Source organism: Giraffa tippelskirchi, chromosome 2 (assembly GCF_054371585.1).
Source record: "Giraffa tippelskirchi isolate mGirTip1 chromosome 2, T2T-mGirTip1v1.2.pri, whole genome shotgun sequence".
Classification (NCBI taxonomy): Eukaryota; Metazoa; Chordata; class Mammalia; order Artiodactyla; family Giraffidae; genus Giraffa; species Giraffa tippelskirchi.
In genome coordinates, this window is record NC_137276.1 from 50,760,111 (window position 1) to 50,784,135 (window position 24,025).

Here is a 24,025-nt window from a genome sequence, read left to right on the forward strand (position 1 = left end):
GCAAGGAATATGCAACTAATCTCTAGACTCTGTAGTACCTGGAGCACAGGAGAATAGGTGGCCTGGATTAGAGAGAACTGTAGAGTGTAGTACCCATGGAGGCAAGGCAAGGAAGTAGAAGTAGAAGAAGCATTTAGGGAACTGGTGATGCCTTCTAAGAGTTTACTGTAGCATGGGGGCCTGAGGAGATCAAACCAGTCAATCCTAAAGGAAATCAGTCCTGAATATTCATCGGAAGAACTGATGTTGAAGCTGAAACTCCAATACTTTGGCCATCTGATGCGAAGAACTGACTCATTGCAAAAGACCCTGATGCTGGGAAAGATTGAAAGCAGGAGGAGAAGGGGATGACAGAGGATGAGATAGTTGGATGGCATCACTGACTCAATGGACATGAGTTTGAGCAAGCTCACGGAGTTGGTGATGGACAGAGAAGCCTGGCGTGCTGCAGTCCATGGGGTGGCAAAGAGTCGGACACGACTGAGCGACTGAACTGAACTGGGGGTCTGAGTGAGAAGAGAGACGTTGAAGAGAGGTAAAGTCGGGAGAGAGGCAGAAAGAATTGAGGAGCATGAGGATCAGAGTACACAGTGGTTTGACCAGGGAGGCCAAGAATAATAGTAATGTTTGACATTGATGTAGGGCTTGCTAGCTGTGTGCTAGGCCCTGTGTTTGCTCTGTACACCCAAGGATTTGCCTGATGCCTCACTCTCCTAAAACTTGATTCCCTGATATGAACCAAGTACTGTGTCAGATGCTGGAGATAAAAAGCAGACAGTCTCAACTCTTAGAGTACTTACAGTCTAATGGGGAAGGAAGACACCCCTTCCAAATGACATGTGATACGTGCTATGGCAGGAGAAGGACAGCATGCTTGGAGAATATAGATCAGGTGGGAGGCCCAGAGGAATGATCTGTCTGAAAAGATTCAAATGTTCAGGGCTACCTGTGGAGTTGGCAAGGGGATCTAGGATGGTGGCCTTTGGGCTGATATTCCCAGAACTCAAAACCATGGGGCTGACGTTTGAAGAATCTGCCTCATGGTACTGGGTCAGGAAAGCAGTGATCCCTACCTTTGTGCAGATTCTCCGTGGTCAACAGCACAGGAAAGATTTAATTCCTGAAATATGTGATGGAGTGAGACCTATCCTCAATTTGGTTCCTTCACACGATTTTTAAGCATCGTTTGCCTCATCCAATTTCATGTACCAATGATTCAAACTTGAGTCTTTCAGTATGATCCAAGAACTTGGGTACACACATGCATGCACAGTCATATCTGACTCTGTGAATCCATGGACTGCAGCCCGCCAGGCTCCTCTGTCCATGGGATTCTTCAAGCAAGAATACTGGAGTGGGATGCCATTTACTTCTCCATGAGATCTTCCCAACCCAGGAATCGAACCCATGTCTCCTGCTTTTCAGGTGGATTCTTTACCTGCTGAGCCACCGGGGAAGCCCATTTACCAAAGAGAAATGAAAGCATATGGCTACATAGAAACCTGTACTCAGATATTCGTAGTGGTTTAATTCATAACTGCCCCCAGAGCAAAACAAATGTCCACCAACTGTGAATGGATAAGCAAACTGCAATACAGCTACACAATAAAATACTACTCAGAAAAAAAAAAAACCTTGAGTCTTTCTATTTTCTAACACCATAGAAAATGGTATTTTTATTTGGAACTTAGGAAAAAAAGTGGTGCATTAAGGAGAAGTAGAGAAGGAGTGAGAAATCCTTCCTGAATTTTTTCACAAGAGCGCCCAGTGAAGTAAAATGAGGATTCCACATTGAGGAAGGGGTGAACACTCTGGAAGAATGATGGGTAAACTCAAAGCATTTTATCTGTCAACCCCAGGGAGAGTTCCATAACTCCACCTTCAGGAGGCTCAGCGAAAGAAAAAGGACCAAAGTCTATTCACATAGTCATTTATCACCCTGTCCTGGTTGCCAGAAGAGGTTCAGTTCAGTTCAGTCGCTCAGTCGTGTCCGACTCTCTGCGACCCCACGAATTGCAGCACGCCAGGCCTCTCTGTCCATCACCAACTCCCGGAGTCTACCCAAACCCATGTTCATCGAGTCGGTGATGCCATCCAACCATCTCATCCTCTGTCGTCCCCTTCTCCTCCCGCCCCCAATCCTACCCAGCATTAGGGTCTTTTCCAATGAGTCAACCCTTCGCATGAGGTGGCCAAAGTATTGGAGCTTCAGCTTCAACATCAGACCTTCCAATGAACACCCAGGATTGATCTCTTTTAGGATGGATTGATTGGATCTCCTTGCAGTCCAAGAAACTCTCAAGAGTCTTCTCCAACACCACAGTTCAAAAGCATCAATTCTGCGGCGCTCAGCTTTCTTCACCGTCCAACTCTCACATCCATACATGACCACTGGAAAAACCATAGTCTTGACTAGACGGACTTTTGTTGGCAAAGTAATGTCTCTGCTTTTAAACATGCTATCTAGGTTGGCCATAACCTTCCTTCCAAGGAGTAAGCGTCTTTTAATTTCATGGCTGCAATCACCATCAGCAGTGATTCTGGAGCCCAAAAAAGTAAAGTCTGACACTGTTTCCACTGTTTCCCCATCTATTTCCCATGGAGTGATGGGACCAGATGCCATGATGTTAGTTTTCTGAATGTTGAGCTTTAAGCCAACTTTTTCACTCTCCTCCTTCACCTTCATCAAACCCTGATTAAGCAACTTGACAGCACCTACCTGTAAATTTAGTATCATAATATTCGGGCTTTTCTGGTGGCTCAGACTATAAAGAATCTGCCTGCAATGTGGGAGACCTCGGTTATATCCCTGGGTTAGGAAGATCCCCTGGAGGAGGGCATGGCAATCCACTCTAGTATTTTTATCTGGAGAATCCCCAAGGACCAAGGAACCTGGCGGGCTACAGTCCATGGAGTCGCAAAGAGTTGGACACGACTGAGCAACTAAGCACAGCACATCATAATATTTAAACCAAGATATATTGCTTTTCTGTATTATTCCTAACATGTTAGCTCATTTTTCACTCTGTTTTGGATTCCTGGTTTGTTTAGTTTCTTCTGCATTCTCATGGTGCAGAAGAAAGATGGTAGCGTTAGATTTGGAAGGACTACATTATTGTCCCAGCTCTAAACATATGAGTCTCCTGACCTAGCATACATCTATCAATCACTCAAATTCTTACTTTTTCATCTGTAAAATGAGGATAACCCAGTGTCTGCCACCCCAGGGTTGATGTGAGGATTAAATGAGATAATGCATGTGAAGTCTTTAGTACCATTCCTACAGAGTAAGTCCTAAACTCATGTTACCTGTTAGTAGTCTTATTTTTATTATTGTATTACCATATAGCCATTATTATTACTGTTTCTGGCATACTAGAAATTAAAAGAGGATCTCTAATATGAGAAGTTGATAAATCCATTTTCTCTCTCTCCTCTTCCCTGTCTTTCTCCCTCCCCACCCCCGCCCCCACAGACAGGAGCTAGTCACTTTGTAAAACACTTGCAGTTCACCAACTGGCCAGACCATGGCACTCCTGCTTCAGCAGAAGGTTTTATAAAGTATGTTCGTTATGTGAGGAAGAGCCACCTTACAGGACCCATCGTTGTTCACTGCAGCGCAGGCGTGGGTCGGACAGGGGTGTTCCTATGTGTGGATGTTGTATTCTGTGCCATTGAAAAGAACTTTTCAGTAAGTGTGTGAATTAAGCAGATAAACTGATGCTGTTAGTAAACACTACTTTTAACAGCCTTCTCATAGCTGGAGACTAATATTTGGTCTTCAAGAGCAACTGAGTCAATAGAAAGCATGTGAGCTTTGGATACCTGCTTCTCACTTAACTGCTGTAGGTTCTTGGAGGTGGTTCTGAGGATTAAACTAAATACATAATGCAAATGAATGGCTTCAGACAATGTCTGGAGTGCAGTAAGTGCACAGTAAATATGAGTTCGTTTTTCTTTTCTTCCTTCCACCCACATACACAGTTTTTAAAGTCTTGTTAAAGAATGTCAATGATGTGTGCCTATTTATTTATTTTTTGGTTGCACTGCACAACATGTGGGATCTTACTTCCCTGACCAGGGGTCAAACCTATGCTCTTTGCAGTGAAAACATGGATTCTTAACCAGCGGATCACTGGGAAAGGCCCAAAATGTGTCTATTTTTGATGAATAGAAATACTTGCATGTGAGCACATTGGGGAAAAAAGTAGACCTCAGAGTTAATGAGAGGTCCCTGGGTCTGACTGCTAGTTTGCCACACACTTTAGATTTTGGTGACTTTGTACAAACTGGTCATTTTCTCTGAAATCTAGTTTTCTCATACATAAAATAGGATAATAATATTGCTGGGTTTGAGTCAACCATTAACAATTCTTTACTTTCTTCCTAAATTTGGAACCAGCTAAGAGATTGACACAAGAATTAGACATGTAGTGATTTTACTGTTACCTTTAGGATTGATTAATTAGGGACCATGACTTTAGATTTGTGCCCAGAAGGCCTGCTTTTACTGAACTGCTTTCCTGTGCTGCAGAAGTAAGGAGGGGAAGACATTTGTTCACTTAGCAGGCACTTGGGTTGGGGAGGGTGGTGCATCTCACCATGTCTTCAAGGAATAGGAAAGTCCACAGCTCAGTCATAAGGCAAAAGGGCTGGGAGGCATTTGCCCTGATAGGCAAATTCTGTGGTTATCTTATTATCAGCATAAATGTTAAATCACTGCTCTCTCAGGCTATATATAGTTATACCCCAACAGTGACCAGGTCTTCCCTATGACAACAAATTGATTGCATAAGTTCTACGTGTTTCCATCCTAAGGTCGCATTATGTCACAGATAGAAAAGTGGCCTCTACCAGGGACTCTTTAAAGGATAGAGGAAGTCTCTTTTTAGAAGCTTGAGCCAATATCTCCTAGCATTCCCCTGTTTCTGATTCAGTTATAGCCCTTTCCCTAAACTAACCACTGTGGGAGATGCTGGTCCATTAAGGTCAGTCAGGACTACTCTAGGCTATAAGGTTGAGAGTGAAAAAGTAACGGTTTCCCAAAGCAAACTGAGAGTTTTATTACAAACAGTGAATATAAACTGAGTGGTAAAAAAATGACAAAAATACTAAAAAATGCTGAAAATTTCAGTAGTATGAATCTGATGTTACCTGTTCCTGTAATTAATGTTGTTTTATCCTTTTAACAGAAAATACGTTAGCATAATTTTCATTTTATATATTCTTCATCATAATTAATTTGTTTATATTTGTTCTTATTTTATATAACTTATAGAAATTGTAAAAACTATAAATATTGTATTTTATGCTTCCAAGGAGCACTTTTTTCCCCTGTCATTTTACCTTTTTTAAATTCAAAATGTGCTTTATAATAAGTCATCTGTCAGCTTAAATGACAGTGTTTTTCTTAGCAGTATGTAAAATAGTGATGTATTTTACAATTAAGGATGCTTAGATTTGATGGAAAATGGTTCAGAAATAGGAAATGCATCCATTGTTGCCTTATTGGCTTTCCATAGAGGCTTGAGATATCTAGTATCCTTACTGATGCCCATCTCTACTCTTTTCAGAAATTTTGTCCACCAGAGCCACTCAAAGTATGGTCTTGGACCAGCACCAATCTGTGAATGTTTGTTATTTGCAGACAGATAAGCTTTCTGAAATTGAGAGTAAGCATTCAGAAATTTTCAAAGCAGTTTGATATATTTCAGATACATTCAAGAGCATGACAGTGGGTTGGTCTTGGTAAACAGGATGCAGACCAGTTTGTGTGTTGTGGAACTCACACAGGGAATCTTACATGCTGCAAGCTGCTTATCAGCCATGTGTGACTGACATTTTAAGATTAGTTTATCAATTATAACTCTAAAGGATATGAAGATCTGAGAAAATGTAATGATTTGTATCTTTTTACTGTTATTTTATAGTCAGTTTTCTTTTTAAGCTTGCTTAAAAACCCTTAAAACACTGAGAACAAGCTGGCTCTTCTCTTGACGAAAAACTGAGATTGTTCTGTAGTTGAAACATTTTTTTTTTAATAAATTTATTTATTTTAGTTGGGGGCTAATTACTTTACAATATTGTAGTGGTTTTTGCCATACATTGACATGAATCAGCCATGGGTTTACATGTGTTCCCCATCCTGAACCCCCCTCCCACCTCCCTCCCCATCCCATCCCTCTGGGTCATACCATTGCCCCAGCCCTGAGCATTTGTCTCATGCATCGAACATGGAATGGTGTTCTGTTTCACATATGATAATATACGTGTTTCAATGCTATTGTCCCAGAGCGTCCCACCCTCACCTTCTCGCTCTGTTCTATGCATCTGTGTCTCTTATTCTGTCTCACATATAGGGTTATCGTTACCATCTTTCAAATTCCATATATATGCATTAGTATACTGTATTGGTGTTTTTCTTTCTGGCTTACTTCACTCTGTATAATGGGCTCCAGTTTCATCCATCTCAATAGAACTGATTCAAATGTATTCTTTTTAACGGCTGAGTAATATTCCATTGTGTATATGTACCACTGCTTCCTTATCCATTCATCTGCTGATGGACATCTAGGTTGCTTCCATGTCCTGGCTATTGTAAACAGTGTTGCAATGAACATTGGGGTACACGCGTCTCTTTCAATTCTGGTTTTCTCCGTGTGTATGCCCAGCAGTGGGATTGCTGGGTCATATGGCAGTTCTATTCCCAGTTTTTTTTTTTTTGAAGTTAGAATCCTGTTTTCTATTCCCAGTTTTTAAAGGAATCTCCACACTGTTCTCCATAGTGGCTGTACTAGTTTGCATTCCCACCAACAGTGTAAGAGGGTTCCCTTTTCTCCACACCCTCTCCAGCATTTATTGCTTGTAGACTTTTGGATAGCAGCCACTCTGACTGGTGTGAAATGGTACCTCATTGTGGTTTTGATTTGCATTTCTCTAATAATGAGTGATGTTGAGCATTTTTTCATGTGTTTGTTAGCCATCTGTATGTCTTTTTTGGAGAAATGTCTGTTTAGTTCTTTGGCCCATTTTTTGATTGGGTCGTTTATTTTTCTGGAATTCAGCTGCAGGAGTTGCTTGTATATTTTTGAGATTAATTGTTTGTCTGTTGCTTCGTTTGCTATTATTTTCTCCCATTCTGAAGGCTGTCTTTTCACCTTGCTTATAGTTTCCTTTGTTGTGCAAAAGCTTTTAATTTTAATTAGGTCCCATTTGTTTATTTTTGCGTTTATGTCCAATATTCTGGGAGGTGGGTCATGGAGGATCCTGCTGTGATTTATGTCGGAGAGTGTTTTGCCTATGTTTTCCTCTAGGAGTTTTATAGTTTCTGGTCTTACGTTTAGATCTTTAATCCATTTTGAGTTTATTTTTGTGTATGGTGTTAGGAAGTGTTCTAGTTTCATTCTTTTACAAGTTTTTCCAGCACCACTTGTTAAAGAGATTGTCTTCTCTCCATTGTATATTCTTGCCTCCTTTGTTGAAGATAAGGTGTCCATAGGTGTGTGGGTTTATCTCTGGGCTTTCTATGTTGTTCCATTGATCTATATTTCTGCCTCTGTGCCAGTACCATATTGTCTTGATGACTGTGGCTTTGTAGTAGAGCCTGAAGTCAGGCAGGTTGATTCCTCCAGTTCCATTCTTCTTTCTCAAGATTGCTTTGGCTATTCGAGATTTCTTATATTTCCATACAAATTGTGAAATGATTTGTTCTAGTTCTGTGAAAAATATCATTGGTAGCTTGATAGGGATTGCATTGAATCTATAGATTGCTTTGGGTAGTATACTCATTTTCACTATATTAATTCTTCCAATCCATGAACACGGTATATTTCTCCATCTGTTTGTGTCCTCTTTGATTTCTTTCATCAGTGTTTTATAGTTTTCTCTATATAGGTCTTTTGTTTCTTTAGGTAGATATATTCCTAAGTATTTTATTCTTTTTGTTGCAGTGGTAAATGGTATTGTTTCCTTAATTTCTCTTTCTGTTTTCTCATTATTGGAGTATAGGAATGCAAGGGATTGCTGTGTGTTAATTTTATATCCTGCAACTTTACTATATTCATTGATTAGCTCTAGTAATTTTCTGGTAGAATATTTAGGGTTTTCTATCTAGAGGATCATGTCATCTGCAAACAGTGAGAGTTTTACTTCTTCTTTTCCTATCTGTATTCCTTTTATTTCTTTTTCAGCTCTGATTGCTATGGCCAAAACTTCCAAAACTATGTTGAATAGTAGTGGTAAAAGTGGGCATCCTTGCCTTGTTCCTGACTTTAGGGGAAATGCTTTCAATTTTTCACCATTGACGATAATGTTTGCTGTGGGTTTGTTGTATATAGCTTTTATTATGTTGAGGTATGTTCCTTCTATTCCTGCTTTCTGGAGAGTTTTTATCATAAATCGATGTTGAATTTTGTCAAAGGCTTTTTCTGCATCTATTGAGATAATCATATGGTTTTTATGTTTCAATTTGTTAATGTGGTGTATTACATTGGTTGATTTGCGGATATTAAAGAAACCTTGCATTCCTGGGATAAGGCCCACTTGGTCATGATGTATGATCTTTTTAATATGATGTTGGATTCTGTTTGCTAGAATTTCCCTAAGGATTTTTGCATCTATCTTCATCAGTGATATTGGCCTGTAGTTTTCTTTTTTGTGGCATCTTTGTCTGGTTTTGGTATTAGGGTGATGGTGGCCTCATAGAATGAGTTTGGAAGTTTACCATCTTCTGCAATTTTCTGGAAGAGTTTGAGTAGGATAGGTGTTAGCTCTTCTCTAAATTTTTGGTAGAATTCAGCTGTGAAGCCGTCTGGTCCTGGGCTTTTGTTTGCTGGAAGATTTCTGATTACAGTTTCGATTTCCGTGCTTGTGATGGGTCTGTTAAGATCTTCTATTTCTTCTTGGTTCAGTTTTGGAAAGTTATACTTTTCTAAGAATTTGTCCATTTCTTCCAAGTTGTCCATTTTATTGGCATATAGCTGTTGGTAGTAGTCTCTTATGATCCTTTGTATTTCTGTGTAGCCTGTTGTGATCTCTCCATTTTCATTTCTAATTTTGTTGATCTGATGCTTCTCCCTTTGTTTCTTGATGAGTCTGGCTAATGGCTTGTCAATTTTGTTTATCTTCTCGAAAACCAGCTTTTAGTTTTGTTGATTTTTGCTATGGTCTCTTTTGTTTCTTTTGCATTTATTTCTGCCCTAATTTTTAAGATTTCTTTCCTTCTACTAACCCTGGGGTTCTTCATTTCTTCCTTCTCTAGTTGCTTTAGGTGTAGAGTTAGTTTATTTATTTGATTTTTTTCTTGTTTCTTGAGGTACGCCTGTATTGCTATGAACCTTCCCCTTAGCATTGCTTTTACAGTGTTCCATAGGTTTTGAGTTGTTGTGTTTTCATTTTCATTTGTTTCTATGCATATTTTGATTTCTTTTTTGATTTCTTCTGTGATTTGTTGGTTATTCAGAAGTGTGTTGTTTAGCTTCCATATGTTGGAATTTTTAATTGTTTTTTTCCTGTAATTGAGGTCTAATCTTACTGCATTGTGGTCAGAGAATATGGCTGGGATGATTTCAGTTTTTTTGAATTTACCAAGGCTAGATTTATGGCCCAGGATGTGATCTATCCTGGAGAAAGTTCCGTGTGCACTTGAGAAAAAGGTGAAATTGATTGTTTTGAGGTGGAAAGTCCTGTAAATATCAATTAAATCTAACTTGTCTATTGTATCATTTAAAGTTTGTGTTTCCTTGTTAATTTTCTGTTTAGTTGATCTATCCATATGTGTGAGTGGAGTATTAAAGTCTCCCACTATTATTGTGCTATTGTTAATTTCCCCTTTCATACTTGTTAGTATTTGCCTTATATATTGTGCTGCTCCTATGTTGGGTGCATATATATTTATAATTGTTATATCTTCCTCTTGGGTTGATCCTTTGATCATTATGTAGTGTCCTTCTTTGTCTCTTTTCACAGCCTTTATTTTAAAGTCTATTTTATCTGAAATGAGTATTGCGACTCCTGCTTTCTTTTGATCTCCGTTTGCATGAAATATATTTTTCCATCCCTTCACTTTCAGTCTGTATGTGTCCCTAGTTTTGAGGTGGGTCTCTTGTAGACAGCATATATAGGGGTCTTGTTTTTGTATCCATTCAGCCAGTCTTTCTCTTTTGGTTGGGGCATTCAACCCATTTACGTTTAAGGTAATTATTGATAAGTATGGTCCCGTTGCCATTTCCTTTGTTGTTTTGAGTTCGTGTTTAAACATCCTTTCTGTGTTTCCTGTTTAGAGAAGATCCTTTAGCATTTGTTGGAGAGCTGGTTTGGTGGTGCTGAATTCCCTCAGCTCTTGCTTGTCTGTAAAGCTTTTGAATTCTCCTTCATATCTGAATGAGATCCTTGCTGGGTACAGTAATCTGGGTTGTAGATTATTCTCTTTCATTACTTTAAGTATGTCCTGCCATTCCCTTCTAGCCTGAAGAGTTTCTATTGAAAGATCAGCTGTTATCCTTATGGGGATCCCCTTGTGTGTTATCTGTTGTTTTTCCCTTGCTGCTTTTAATATTTGTTCTTTGTGTTTGATCTTTGTTCATTTGATTAATATGTGTCTCGGGGTGTTTTGCCTTGGGTTTATCCTGTTTGGGACTCTCTGGGTTTCTTGGACTTCTGTGACTATTTCCTTCCTCATTTTAGGGAAATTTTCAACTATTATCTCCTCGAGTATTTTTTCATGGCCTTTCCTTTTATCTTCTTCTGGGACTCCTATGATTCGAATGTTGGGGCGTTTCATATTGTCCCAGAGGTCCCTGAGGTTTTCCTCATTTCTTTTGATTCTTTTTTCTTTTTTCCTCTGTGCTTCGTTTATTTCCACCATTCTATCTTCTACCTCACTTATCCTATCTTTTGCCTCCGTTATTCTACTGTTGGTTCCCTCCAGAGTGTCTTTTATCTCCTTTATTTGATTATTCATTATATATTGACTCCTTTTTATTTCTTCTAGGTCCTTGGTAAACATTTCTTGCATCTTCTCAATCCTTGTCTCCAGGCTATTTATCTGTAACTCCATTTTGTTTTCAAGATTTTGGATCATTGTTATTATCATTATTCTAAATTCTTTTTCAGATAGATTCCCTATCGCCTCCTCTTTTGTTTGGTTTGGTGGGAATTTCTCATTTTCCTTTACTTGCTGAGTATTTCTCTGCCTTTTCATCTTGTTTAGGTTGCTGTGTTAGGCGTGGCCTTTCTGTATTCTGGTAGTTTGAAGTTCCTCTTTATTGTGGAGGTTCCTCACTGTGGGTGGGGTTGGACGGGTGGCTTGTCAAGGTTTCCTGGTTGGGTGAGCTTGTGTCGGTGTTATGGTGGGTGGAGCTGGATTTCTTCTCTCTAGAGTGCAATGGAGTGTCCAGTATTGAGTTTTGAGATGTCTATGGATTTGGTGTGCCTCTGGGCAGCCTGTATATTGATGCTCAGGGCTATGTTCTTGTGTTGCTGGAGAATTTGCGTGGTATGTCTTGCTCTGGAACTTATTGGCTCTTGGGTGGAGCTTGGTTTCAGTGTATATGTGAAGGCTATTGGATGATCTCTTATAATTAATGTTTCCTCTGGCTTTCAGTCTTATTCTTGCAGTAGCCTCAAGACTTCTCCATCCATACAGCATCAATAATAAAACTTTTAGGTTGATGGTGAAAAGATTCTCCACAGTGAGGGATACCCAGCGAGGTTCACTGAGTTACATGGAGAGGTGAAGGGAGGGGTGGGGGTTGAGGTGACCAGGAGGAGAAGAGGGGGACTCAAACGTGGAGAGAACAATCTAGCTAGTAAACACTTCCCTCTGTGCTCTCCACAGTCTGGAACCCTCAGAGAGGTTCACAGAGATACAAAAAGAGGGGGGAGGAAGGTAATAGAGGTGAGGATGAGTAGAAAGGGAGGAATCAAGAGGGGAGAGAGAGATCTGGGCAGTATTCTGTTCCTGAAGTGTTCTCCGGTGCCCAGAACACCCTCAGAGATTCACAGAATTGGGTTGAGAAGAGAAGGAGGAGGGTGGGAGATAGAGGTTCCCTGGGGGAGAAGAAAGAGCGTCAATAGGGGGAGAGAGTAATCAAGCCAGTAATCACACTCCTGAGTAAAAATGGGTACTAAAGATTGGGTTCTTAAATGTACAAAATTGATATCAAATATGTAAAACAAAGATTAAAAATTTAGAGTAGAGGTTAGACTCTTATAAAAAAATACAATATAGAAAAAAGAAAACAGTATAAAAAGAATAAAACAGTAAAACAGTAAAAAAAAAAAGAAACAGTAAAAAAAGTAAAATAGGAAAAAAACAGTAAAAAAAACCACAAAAAGTATAAGATATATGTATGCAGTTTGCTTTAAAAATAGGGTTTTTTTGTGTGTGTGTGTGTTTTTTTGCAAGGTAATAGTGGGTTATGAAAATGAAAGTTAAAGGTGTAATAGAGGACTTAAAGAAAAAAGAAAGAAAAAAAATTTTTTTTAATTAAAAAAAAAATGATAATAGTAAAAATATTTCCCGGACTTTCTCTGGAGCTGTTGTGAGCAGTGTGGGGTCTGTTCAGTTTCAGATAGAGCCTTGTTCCTGCTTATACTTTTCAAGATCTATAGGCCCCTTTCAATGCAGTCAGTGTTAACTACAGGGATTTTAATCTGTTGGCCTGTCACTTCCAATGCGCTTCCCTCTGTTTATTTGGCTTCTGTTTGGAGGTCTCTTTAGTGTCTAATTTCCGCCCGGCCACAAAGGGGCAGAGATGGTCTCTTTAGGTTCACTTGTTCAGTCGTGCTGTGGGGAGGGAGGAACACTGCAAACCTATATCACTGGCATGTGTGTGGAGAGCTCGCAGTGTCTCGGCCACACTGGGTTTGCCCCCACTCATGGCGTGTGTGCTTTCCCAGTCTGCCCTGCTCAGGGCAGGCATCAGGTTACTCGGCCGGAGAGTGGGCCCTGAGATGCGTGCACTAACCAGGTCTAAGCCGCTCAGGTTCAGGTTCCCGGGTACTCCACAAAGGTGCAGACTCGGTTGGGCCCGCGGTTTGTGCCATTCCCGATTGGAGCAGCTCAGGCATCCAGGAGTTTGGCGAGCGCACTCTCCCCTGTTGGGGCGGTGCGGCTTATCACCTCCCTGGTCCCCGCCTCGGTTCACGGGTGCGCCCGGCTCCGGTGTGCTTTGTGTCAGTTCTGGGGAGCTGGTCTCTGGCTGCGACCCTCCCGGCGGCTGTCGACCCTCCAGGATCTCAGGCAGTCTTTGCTTAGAAACTGGAAGCCTGTTTGCAGTTTGGTAGGGGGTGCCCTCTCTGGGGCCGAGTTTGCCCCTTTCCAGCTCTGGCTGGCCCCGCCTGCCTGCTGTGTCCAGCGGGGGATGGGGCGGTCCGCAGCCGGCCAGCTCTCCTCTGGTATCGCTCAGTCCTTTGTTCTGTGAGCGGGCCGGCAGTGCCTTAGATTTGGGCTTTTTGTGGGATAGTTCTCTCTCTCTGGCTGTCCCACAATTTAGGTTGCTATCTCACGTTAGCTCCCTCAGATTGCCCTCAGGGCATTCGGCCCGGTCCTTACCCTAAGCAGTGCCGCCCGCTCCTCTCCGTTCAGCCCCCACTTGCTGGTGGCGGATGCGAGCGTCTGGGGTTCTTTGCTGGGAGTTGCCTTTAGGCATGTAATCTGTGGGTTTTATTTATTTTTTCTCCCAGTTATGTTGCCCTCTGAGATTCGAAATCTTCCCCCAAACCCACCAGTGAGAGGGTTTCCTGGTGCTTGGAAATTTCTCCTCTTTTACGACTCCCTCCCCCGGACTGGTTTCCGTCCCTAACTCTTTTGTCTCTCTTTTTATCTTTTATATTTTCTCCTACCTTCTTTCGAAGATAATGCGCTGTCTTTCTGGATGCCTGATGTCCTCTGCCAGCGTTCAGAAATAGTTTTGTGAAGTTTGGTCAGCGTTCAGATGTTCTTTCGATAAATTTGTGGGGGAGAGAGTGGTCTCCCCGTCTTATTCCTCTGCCATCTTAGCCCCGCTCTTCTGAAACATTCTTGATAGAATTTCCCCTCTAACCATCTTCAACATACAGTAACAGTTGTTAAATATCAGTTACCATATTATTATGTAATGAAGTGAATAGTCCAAAATTTAACACATTAACCTTCACAAAATCAAAAATACTTACCATATTACTAAACACACTGTCTTATTCATCTGGAAGGGGTGCTTTGGTTTTTGTTTTGCTTTTGTTTGGTAGCAAGACTGTTTTAAAAAATTTGTTTTTAATTGGAGGATAATTGCTTTACAATGTTGTGTTGGTTTCTGACATACAACAATGTGAATCAGTCATAAGTATACATATGTACGCTCCTTCTTGAACCTCTCTCCCACCCACCATCCCATCCTACCCCTCTAGGTTATCACAGAGTACCAAGTTGAGCTCCCTGTGTTATACAGAAACTTCCCATTTAGCTATCTGTCTTACATATGGTAATATATATGTTTCAATGCTACTGTCTCAGTTTGTCCCAACCTCTACTTCCTTCACTGTGTCTGCAAGTCTGTTCTCTATGTCTGTGTCTCTATTCCTGCTTTGCAAATAGGTTCATCAGTATCATTTTTCTAGATTCTACATATATGCGTTAACATATGATATTGTTTTCCTCTTTCCGACTTACTTCACTCTACGTAACAGTCTCTAGGTTCATCCGCCTCACTAGAACTGACTCAAATTTGGAGTAAATTCTTTAATCTGTGTAACTATCTCAGAATGTTTTCTTGTCATTGCTGTTCTACTATCAGAACATAATCATACACAAAACTTAAGCTCCAAATTACATTTGATGACAATGTAGTGCTTTTCAATTTCATGCCGTTTAAAATTAGTTCAGTTCAGTTCAGTTGCTCAGTCATGTCCGACTCTTTACAACCCCATTGACTGCAGCACGCCAGGCTTCCCTGTCCATCACCAACTCCCTGAGCTTGCTCAAACTCATGTCCATTGAGTCAGTGATGCCATTCAACCATCTCATCCTCTGTCCCCTTCTCCTCCTGCCTTCAATCTTCCCCAGCAGCAGGGTCTTTTGCAGTGAGTCAGTTCTTTGTGTCAGGTGGCCAAAGTATTGGAATTTCAGCTTCAGCATCAGTCCTTCCAATGAGTATTCAGGACTGATTTTCTTTCGGATTGATTGGTTTGATCTCCTTGCAGTCGAAGGGACTCTCAAGGATCTTCTTCAGCATGACAGTTCAAAAGCATCAGTTCTTTGGTGCTCAGCTTTCTTTATGGTCCAACTTTCACATCCATACATGACTACTGGAAAAACCATATTTGTGAGCAATTTCGTGCTATTTAAAATTAGTTAGTTGTGATTGCCAGTAATAAAACAGAAAAGGAAAAATTCTTCCTTCTTATCACTTCATGTTCAAATCACACATATACTGAGTCATTATGTTAGCAGTATCTTTTATTCAATAAGTTGCGATGGCAAATACTTTGCTACTTTTGTTTCGTGAGTTGGTACCGCTTTGCATCACTAGCCAGTCCTTGAATTTGTCACACTGTGATTTCATTAGAAAATGGGACTTTATCTTTTTCTGCCACACCTTCACTCCAAATTTTCAATAAAACACTTTCAGTATGACTTCTATCACCATTGTCTGGTTGTGGTGTATGTGTTTTTAATCCTAGCAGTTCAAAGCACTATTTTGTAAGTCTGCAAAGTATTTATGTTTCATGTGAAATATTGAACATGAGCTTTTTAATTTAGTATTCATTAAAATAATTCTTTTGTCTTGGAACTTATTTCTTTTGTTCTGTAAGTGACAAGTAAATTTTAATGGTTTCTTTGCCAGGTTAACCAGTACATCTTTGCAATTAATACAAATGTGGTTTTAGCAATTCACAATCAATAATGGCTCTAAAACTCAATATATGAGGAATCATAATTCTAGGTAAAATTAACATTAACTCTTTTGGTCTTCATTTCCTTGTAGTTACTTCCATTATTATTATTTGGTTAACCACTAAAGTTATATTCAGAAAAGCTGTGCTTTTCTTGAGAAAACAATCCACTGACACTTCTTTTGCTATCAGTAAATTAAGGTTAAAGGTGAATAATACAAATTTATTTCCATAATTTGCCTAATCTTAAATTATAAATTATAAGACAGACTTTCAAGAAACAATGGTTTCTAAATTCAGTGAAGTTGAATTTTTATCATATTTCCTTTCTGGATCATTCTTTCGGTGTCAAGTTTAAGAACTCTTCACCTTGCCTAGGTCCTAAAGAATTTTTCCTATGTCATTTCTTAAAGTTCTATAGTTTTATGTTTTGTATTTAAGTCTGTAGTCCATTTTGAGTTAATTTTTTTAATAAGGGGTAAGGTTTAAGTCAAGGTTCACTTTTTATTTTTTTTGCCTAAAGATGTCCAGCTGTTAAGTTTCCTTTGTTGAAAAGGCTATTCTTCCCCCACTGAATTGCTTTTGCACCTTTGTCAGAAATGAATTTGAATATTTCTTTAGGGCCTATTTCTAGTTCCGTATTCCGTTTCACTGATCTACATGTATCTATCCTTTTGCCATTACCACACTTTGGATTCTTGTAGCTTTATAGGAAATCTTAACACAGGGAGAGTGATTCTTTTTCTTTCAAAATTGTTTTAGCTATTATAAGTCTGTGCCTTTCAATATAAATTTTAAAATTAGCTTTTCTATGTTTATAAAAAAAGCTTGAAGAATTTTGATAGGATGAATTTTACTATGTTGGATCTTCCAGTATGAATGTGGTATGTCAACTTATTTAGGTCTTCTTTGATTTCTTTCATCAGCATTTTGTTATTTTCATCATACAGCTTCTGTCCATGTTTTGTTAGATTTATCTTATTTCATTTTCTTTCAAGCTGTAAATGGTATGGTGTTTTTACTATCATGTTCATTGTATGTACATGTATGTACAAATGCAGTTGATTTTTTCATGTTGATCTTGTATCCTGTGATCTTGTTGAACTCACTTATTGATTCTAAGAGGGTTTTTTTTGCCCTGTTTTGTTCTGTTTTTAGATTCCTTGAGATTTTCTTCACAGATGATCATTCCAGCTGCAAGTAGGGACACACTTATCTCTTCCTTCCCAATGCATTTGTTTCTTATTTCTTTATCTGGTCTTATTGCACTACCTGGAACTTCAAGTGTTGTATTGAAAACAGGTGGTCAGAGCAGACATTCTTGCCATCACTAATATTAGGGAGAAAGCAAATTAAGATCATTTGTTCTGTGAAAGACCCTATGAAGTAGATGAGAAGACAAGCTACAGACTTGGAGAAACTGTTTGCAACCACATGTCCAACAAAGGTCTCACACCTAGAATTTGTAAAGACCTCAAAACTTATAAGTAAGCAAGCAATTCCGTTAGAAAATAGGTAAAAGACATGAAATTTCAATGATAAGGATGTATCAATGACAATCACATGAAAAGAGGCTCAACTTCATTAGCCTTTAGGTAAATGAATCAAAGAGATTTCAAACCAGTCAATGTTAAAGGAAATCAACCCTGAATACTCTTTGGAAGGATTGCTGTTGAAGCTCAATGCTTTGGCCACCTGGTGCAAACAGCTGACTCATTAGAAAAGACTCTGTTGCTGGGAAGATTCTAGGCAGGAGAAGAGGGCAACAGAGGATGAGATGGTTGGATGGCATCACTGACTCAATGGACATGAGTTTGAGCAAACTCCAGAAAATGCTGAGGGACAGGGAAACCTGGCATGCTGCAATCCATGGGGTTGAGAATAGATGGACACAACTTGGCGACTAAAAAACAACAACAAAATGAAATTAAAACCATGATGAAATATCACTAGATATTGATTAGAAAGGCTAATATATAAAATAATGACAACACCAAATGCTGATGAAGATTTGAAAAAAACTGGATTAGTTACACATTGCTTATGCTTCCCAAGTGGCTCAGTGGTAAAGAATCTGCCTACCAATGCAGGAGACATGGGTTTGATCCTTGGGGCAGGAAGATCCCCTGGAAGAGCAATGGCAACCCACTCCAGTATTCCTGCCTGGAGAATCCCACGGACAGAGGAGCCTGGTGGGCTACAATCCATAGGGTCTCAAAGAGTCAGACACAAGTGAGCAGCAGCAGCATACATTGCTTATAGGAATGAATGTAAAATGGCATATCCAGTCTGGAAAATAGCTTTTAAATTTCTTAAAAAAAAAAAAAAAGCAAAACTAAACTAAACTTACCATATAATCCTAGCAATAACACTCTTGGGTGTTTATTCCATGGAAATGAAAACTTCTGTTCACATAAAAACCTGTGTGTGTGTGTTCATAGCAGATCTATTTATCATTGCCCCAAACTGGAAAACAACCTAAATGTCCTTCAACACATCCATACTGTGGAATACTATTTAGTAACAAAAAGGAATGAACTATTGATATACTCTATTTGCATGAATCTCAAAGCAATTAGCAATGACAAAAAGTCTCAAAAAGTTGGATATTACATGATTCCATTATGTAATCTGCTTGAAATAACAAAACTGTAGAGATGCAGAACAGATTACTGGTCGCCAAGGGTTGAGAATTGGAGTGGGTGGGTAGTTCTAATAGATAACAGGAGGAAGGCTTATGGTGGTATAGTTATGCATCTTGGTTGTGGTTGCAGTTACATGAATCTTCACATGTGAAAACTTTGTATACAATAACACATGTATGCCTATGTTGACAAATGATTGCATGTAAAACTGGCAAAATCTGAAAAGGCTGGTAAATTATACCAATGTCAATTTCCTGGTTTTGATATTATACTCTAGTTGTATAGGGTGGTATAATACTAGGTGAAAAGATACACAGACTATCCCTGTACATTTTTTGCAATTTACTATGTATCTATAGTTATTTCAATATAAACATATTTAAAGGATTAATTAAAATTTTAAGTTACAGTAATGAAAAGTTATAAAAATAAAGGAATACTTAAATTTTCTCTGATTTTTACATACTTTTGTATGATAGTTGACAGTTGACAAACCTTAAATTTCATGTGGTCTTACTGCACATGACTGGTCCTCAGCTTGCACCACATGTGACTTTTCAAGCAAGTCGAACAACACCTGAGCTGTTCTATATCCTGTTCCACTGATGAAGCTGCTTGAGCTGCACCACTGTCAGATTGCCATTCAGATTTTCTTAACACTTATTACCAGTTTCTGGACTTATCTCACTTTGGTCTAACAACAGCCTTTTGCAGACCTGCACCAGCTTAGCGACCACACTGGGTAGTGCTGTTCTCCGTGCACAGGTGCAGAATCTGGTGTTGGGCCAACTGTTGCTCAGGGTCTCCATTTGAGTTGAGAGGGCTCTTTATATGAGAAACAGCTGTGTTACTGTTGTGGCCAGAAAAGGTTTTCTGTGCTTCAGACTCTTGCAGAATCACAATGCTGCTTTAAGTTCTCCCTTTGGAGAACAGAAAAGTATACACAGGGGCAAATTTGTTGTTATTTCTTTTGGAGAACATTTCTTATTATAAATGATTGCTTCCTGCTTTTTCCTGGAAACCCATTTGAACAAGTCTTCCTTATCCACTAGACTAGGCTAAACATAGTACATGTTCTTATGACTGAAAATGAGAACTTGCTTGTTAAATCTTGAGATATCTTTTACTGGAAAGAAGTATGATATACTCCTTAGGCATCTGTGGGTTTTGTGTTTTCCCCCTCTTTGGATAATACAAAATTACTGTCATCCTGTTACAGTTCAACATCATGAATATAGTGGGCCAAATGAGAGAACAACGTCATGGAATGATCCAAACAAAGGTGAGTCACACCACATAAATTCTCATAAGAACAATAATGATATAAAGATGAATATTACATTGTAACATACATTGTATAGCATATTACAATTTGTAAAGCTCTTTTACCTACACAATTTCATTGAATTCTCACTGTTTGAGGTTAACGTAAGTTATGCTCTGACATTACTGATGAAGTACCTCAAGTTCAGAGCAATGAAGTTTGTTTTATAAGGTCATTCAGAGAGCAAGTATAGGAGCCAAATCTGAAACTGAAGTCTCCTAATGCCCAAACACGTGCTTAGTCCATAATGCCATGTTATTTAAGTAACATATCTAAAGTTATTTTCCATAAATTTATGAATGGCAATTTTAGGACACTTACTTGCAACTAAAGTATCAGTCATTGGCATGTCATAAAAAAGATAACAATATCACAGATATTAGCTATACTAATCATTGAAGAGTCAAGAGAATATGGATAATGAAAACAAACAGGTACCCCTCAATCTTTTTTATAGTTTTTAAAGGCAATGCTCAATGATATGAAGTATTTACTTTGGACTAGGATTGCCTAAGAGATCTGAGGCTACATCTTAAAAAAGTTTAAATTTGATTCATCCAATGAAGATATAAAGAGACTGATATTGAGTCAGATTCCCCTCTGTTCAGTTAACTAATTCTAGACCAAAGACTATATTATTACCGTTTATCTTCCTGATGCTTTAAAAAATGTACTTATATAAAGAAGTTCTTGGTTAATGTTAACCTTTTTTAGGCACTTCTTTTTAGATTAAGGCATTCTTTCTAGGCACTTTGTGGTTAAAAAGTACAAATGTCTTTTCTGAAAGTGGATATTGGTATTCAATTAACATTCCGTTGTTTTTCATATATATGTGTGTTTAGGAGCAGTATATGTTTTGTTATAAAATTGTGCTTGAAGTTCTTCAGAAGCTTTGGACTGTAAACTAAGAAAGACTTCCGTTGCCTCACACTTGAAATTATTAGCAAGTGTCTTGGAGCCTCCTCTTAAAGAACATGTTCAAGCTGTGCCTGAAGGGCTTTGCTTATACAAATGTGTGTTCTTGGTATATCATTTGACTTTCTGACAATTCCCTGAAGGCAGTACCATTTGGTTTGGGGTAAACGGTGTTTACCCACTGATCTTACTTAGGTAATATCAAATACATTCCCATATTTTCCCATGAAATGAAAGTTATATAAAACAACTTCCATCTATTTGGTTGAAGAGATTACAGAACCCAGTAAAGGATTTAAACTGTATTATTTAAGATTTTATTTGGAAAGACAGCTGAAGGGAGCTGAGAATTTTCAGAATCACAAGATTGCGAGATTATATCATGATTTCTTACAAGCATTTTCAAGACAGATACGTATCCATGTTTTTTATGTACTTTTAGGTGATATTTGAATAGCTTAGGTCACTAAAGATCCCAGTTAGAAAGGGTCAACTTTCTATGCAAATTGGATTTCCTTTCCCTGTACTTCTTTACTCCTGTGGAGCCCCAGGGACCTCAAAGGACAAGCTGCCTTTCTAGAGCAGCTGGACAAGGTCTGGGAAGCATTTTCATGGGTGGGCAGAGTTCCTCCTCTCCATCACTTGAGCACACTGGTGAACAGTCCAAAACTAAAATAGATGTTTATGTAGAAAGTCCAAGAGGAAATTTTTGCCCGTTCTTGAGTTCTTTCCTATCCCACCCTAACACTTAACATATTAGTCTGCTTTGTTAAAAGCAAACATTACATTTTACTTGCCTCTTAATCTCTGCCCTTTAGCTTTAGAGGGCAATAAACTTTGATATAAGCTTTATTATGTACTTCTAGGTATCTGTTATACCAGATATATTTTTCAAACTAAAATCTATGATTCTTATTTTTTTCTTCAGTGTTCCATTAAATCATTTATTTCCATTACTGCCCCACCTCTGCCATAACATTTAGAAGTTGGCTTTGGGAACCAGAATTTGGAAAACCAAATTCATAGTTGTGAAAATGAAAACTTCCATATTCTGTTTTTGAAAAGATGTGGCCATTATTAAATTCATCTTATTATAGGACTTTGCCTCATACAATTACAGTGATATTTTTGTCAAGGAATTTTAGTGACCAGTTATACTTGATTATAAACTATAAAGCAAGTGATACATGTCTTTGTATGATGTAATTCAGTTGAGATCAGGGTAGTCTTTGCATTGTACTGAGAAAGTTTCTAATGTTAATCCATAAGTCTTGAATTTTTAAGAGCTTATTTTGTTCCCTTAGCTGAATGAACACTTGAATAGGTTGAATTAAAATTGCTACTTCTTATTTTAAAAATAATTAAATACTGGAAATATAATTTATATTAAATGAATTGATGATTTTACCTATTTACATTGTTTTTGTAAACAATAATCTGTGCTAAACATTAATTTTGATGATTGGCTTTTAATATTTATATTACTAATTTTCTTTTCTTTCATAGTAAAACAATAAATATAATGTACAATAATATTTCTGAAAAGGATTCTATGCTGTTATTTAAATCGAAAGATTTACTATGTATTGCCTGAAGTATTTTTATTATTTGGACCTTGAAGTGTTCTTATAAAGAAAATTTCCACAATTCTTGATGGTAAACATGTCTTCTTTAATGTGTGCCTCATATTTTTATAGCTGGACTAATTTTTAGCTTTTCAGGGAAATAAATAAATATGAAAATACTAATTGCATTTGTTTTTATTTCATTTTGGGGAAGTGAATCCCAAATTGAAAATTTTTGACTAATTGAAATACCGAGTTTTATACCAATAATAAATCAATTTTTGCCCAGGATATGAATATGAAACTCCCACTAACACCTATATGATTATATAAATGATTATTTAGAGGAACTTTTACAACATTTAAATACAAGCATGTATGTACATATTAGCTTTCAACTTTAAATACATAGTTTAAATCATATGTTCTTGGTGAATTTATATATTGGACCCAAACTTTTCAGAAATAAATGTAGGTTTTATGCTCATGTAAGTCTTACCAATTTATTTTTCTTTTGTACCTTTCACCCCCAATTTGTCTAAAGAACTATTGAATTTTCAATTAAGTTTACAATTGTTACCAAAGGTCATTTCAGTGATTTATTTATACTGAAAAATTTCAAGGAAAACATCTTAAATAACTTTAAAACAAATAAGTTTCATTTTCTACTTATTTTTTCTTAATCTCCGGGAAAACTTAATTTTCTTCAATTGTTGTCTTCAAGTTCAGGTAACTAAACCAGAAGATTGGAAAGTATTCATTAAATAAGTCAGTGATGGGATGATGAATCATTCAGTGGAGCACTCAATTTGTCCACTGCCACAATCAAAAAGTAATAACTAATGACCTCATAATGAAACAATTTGAATTAGAAGGAATCTTAAAAGATACCTGATGCAACCATCATATGTGAAACTTCAACATTTTTTAAACACTACTAGCAAGCAACATCATATTTAGAGATGAAAAAATAGAGTCTTCTGATTAACAAAACAGTACCTCCTGTTAGCACTATAGGTGAATACTGCTCTAGAGTTATCCAGCCAATGCAATAAGATTACAAAATGGTATAATTGGCATAAATGTTAGAAAATTGGAACATATAATCTTTTGTTTGGATATTTTGCCCACCTGTAAATAGTGAACTCATGTATAGTATTAGAAAACTCATTATGAAGTATGGATAAAAAGATATCTATGCACCAAAAATTAATCTTTCTCTATATCAAGGGTCAGCAAACTAGCCTGCAGGCCACATCTGACCTATTGCCTATTTTTGTAATTAGAGTTCTATGACCATTTCTTTGCATATTGTCTGTAGCTGCTTTTGTGCTGCAATGGCAGTGGTAAGGTAGTAGGGATCATATGGCGCATAAGTCTGAAATATTTATCATCATGACCCTTTACAGAAAAAGTTGGCCAACCTCTGATATATATCTCTAATGGGAAAGGTATCTCTGAGCAATAGGGATATATAACATATATATTTTATAAAATGTATAAAATACTGAAGATTAAACTTACTGGGAACTTGACTAACTGATGCTGATATTCTGAATGAATAGTAAATGCATGAACCATGATATTTTGTAAAGAAAAATTAATTGTGAGGAAGGGATAGGGTTTGCTCTAGCAATAATCAAGGTATTGTCCAAAGTCACAGTAATTAAAACAATGTGATACTGGTATAGGGATACATAAAT

At 38.0% G+C, this 24,025-nt stretch overlaps 1 protein-coding gene across 50 annotated transcripts in view; it reads left to right on the top strand.

Annotated features, from left to right (window-relative positions):
• The window catches only part of PTPN20 (protein tyrosine phosphatase non-receptor type 20), an 81,261-nt gene extending 58,756 nt beyond the window's left edge, over positions 1-22,505 (top strand). For 34 of the 50 annotated variants that reach the window (XM_081562290.1, XM_081562123.1, XM_081562234.1 and 31 more), the window contains 3 exons: positions 3,476-3,691; positions 19,738-19,800; positions 20,685-22,505. In XM_081562290.1, the coding sequence (XP_081418416.1) occupies positions 3,476-3,691; positions 19,738-19,800; positions 20,685-20,750 (345 nt within the window). In that variant the 3' untranslated portion in view covers positions 20,751-22,505. Of the gene's footprint in view, positions 1-1,425; positions 1,634-3,475; positions 3,942-19,737; positions 19,801-20,684 lie in introns of those variants that run through there. The other 16 variants (XM_081562437.1, XM_081562394.1, XM_081562250.1 and 13 more) reach the window with 3 other exon arrangements.
• The last annotated feature ends 1,520 nt before the right edge of the window (positions 22,506-24,025 follow it).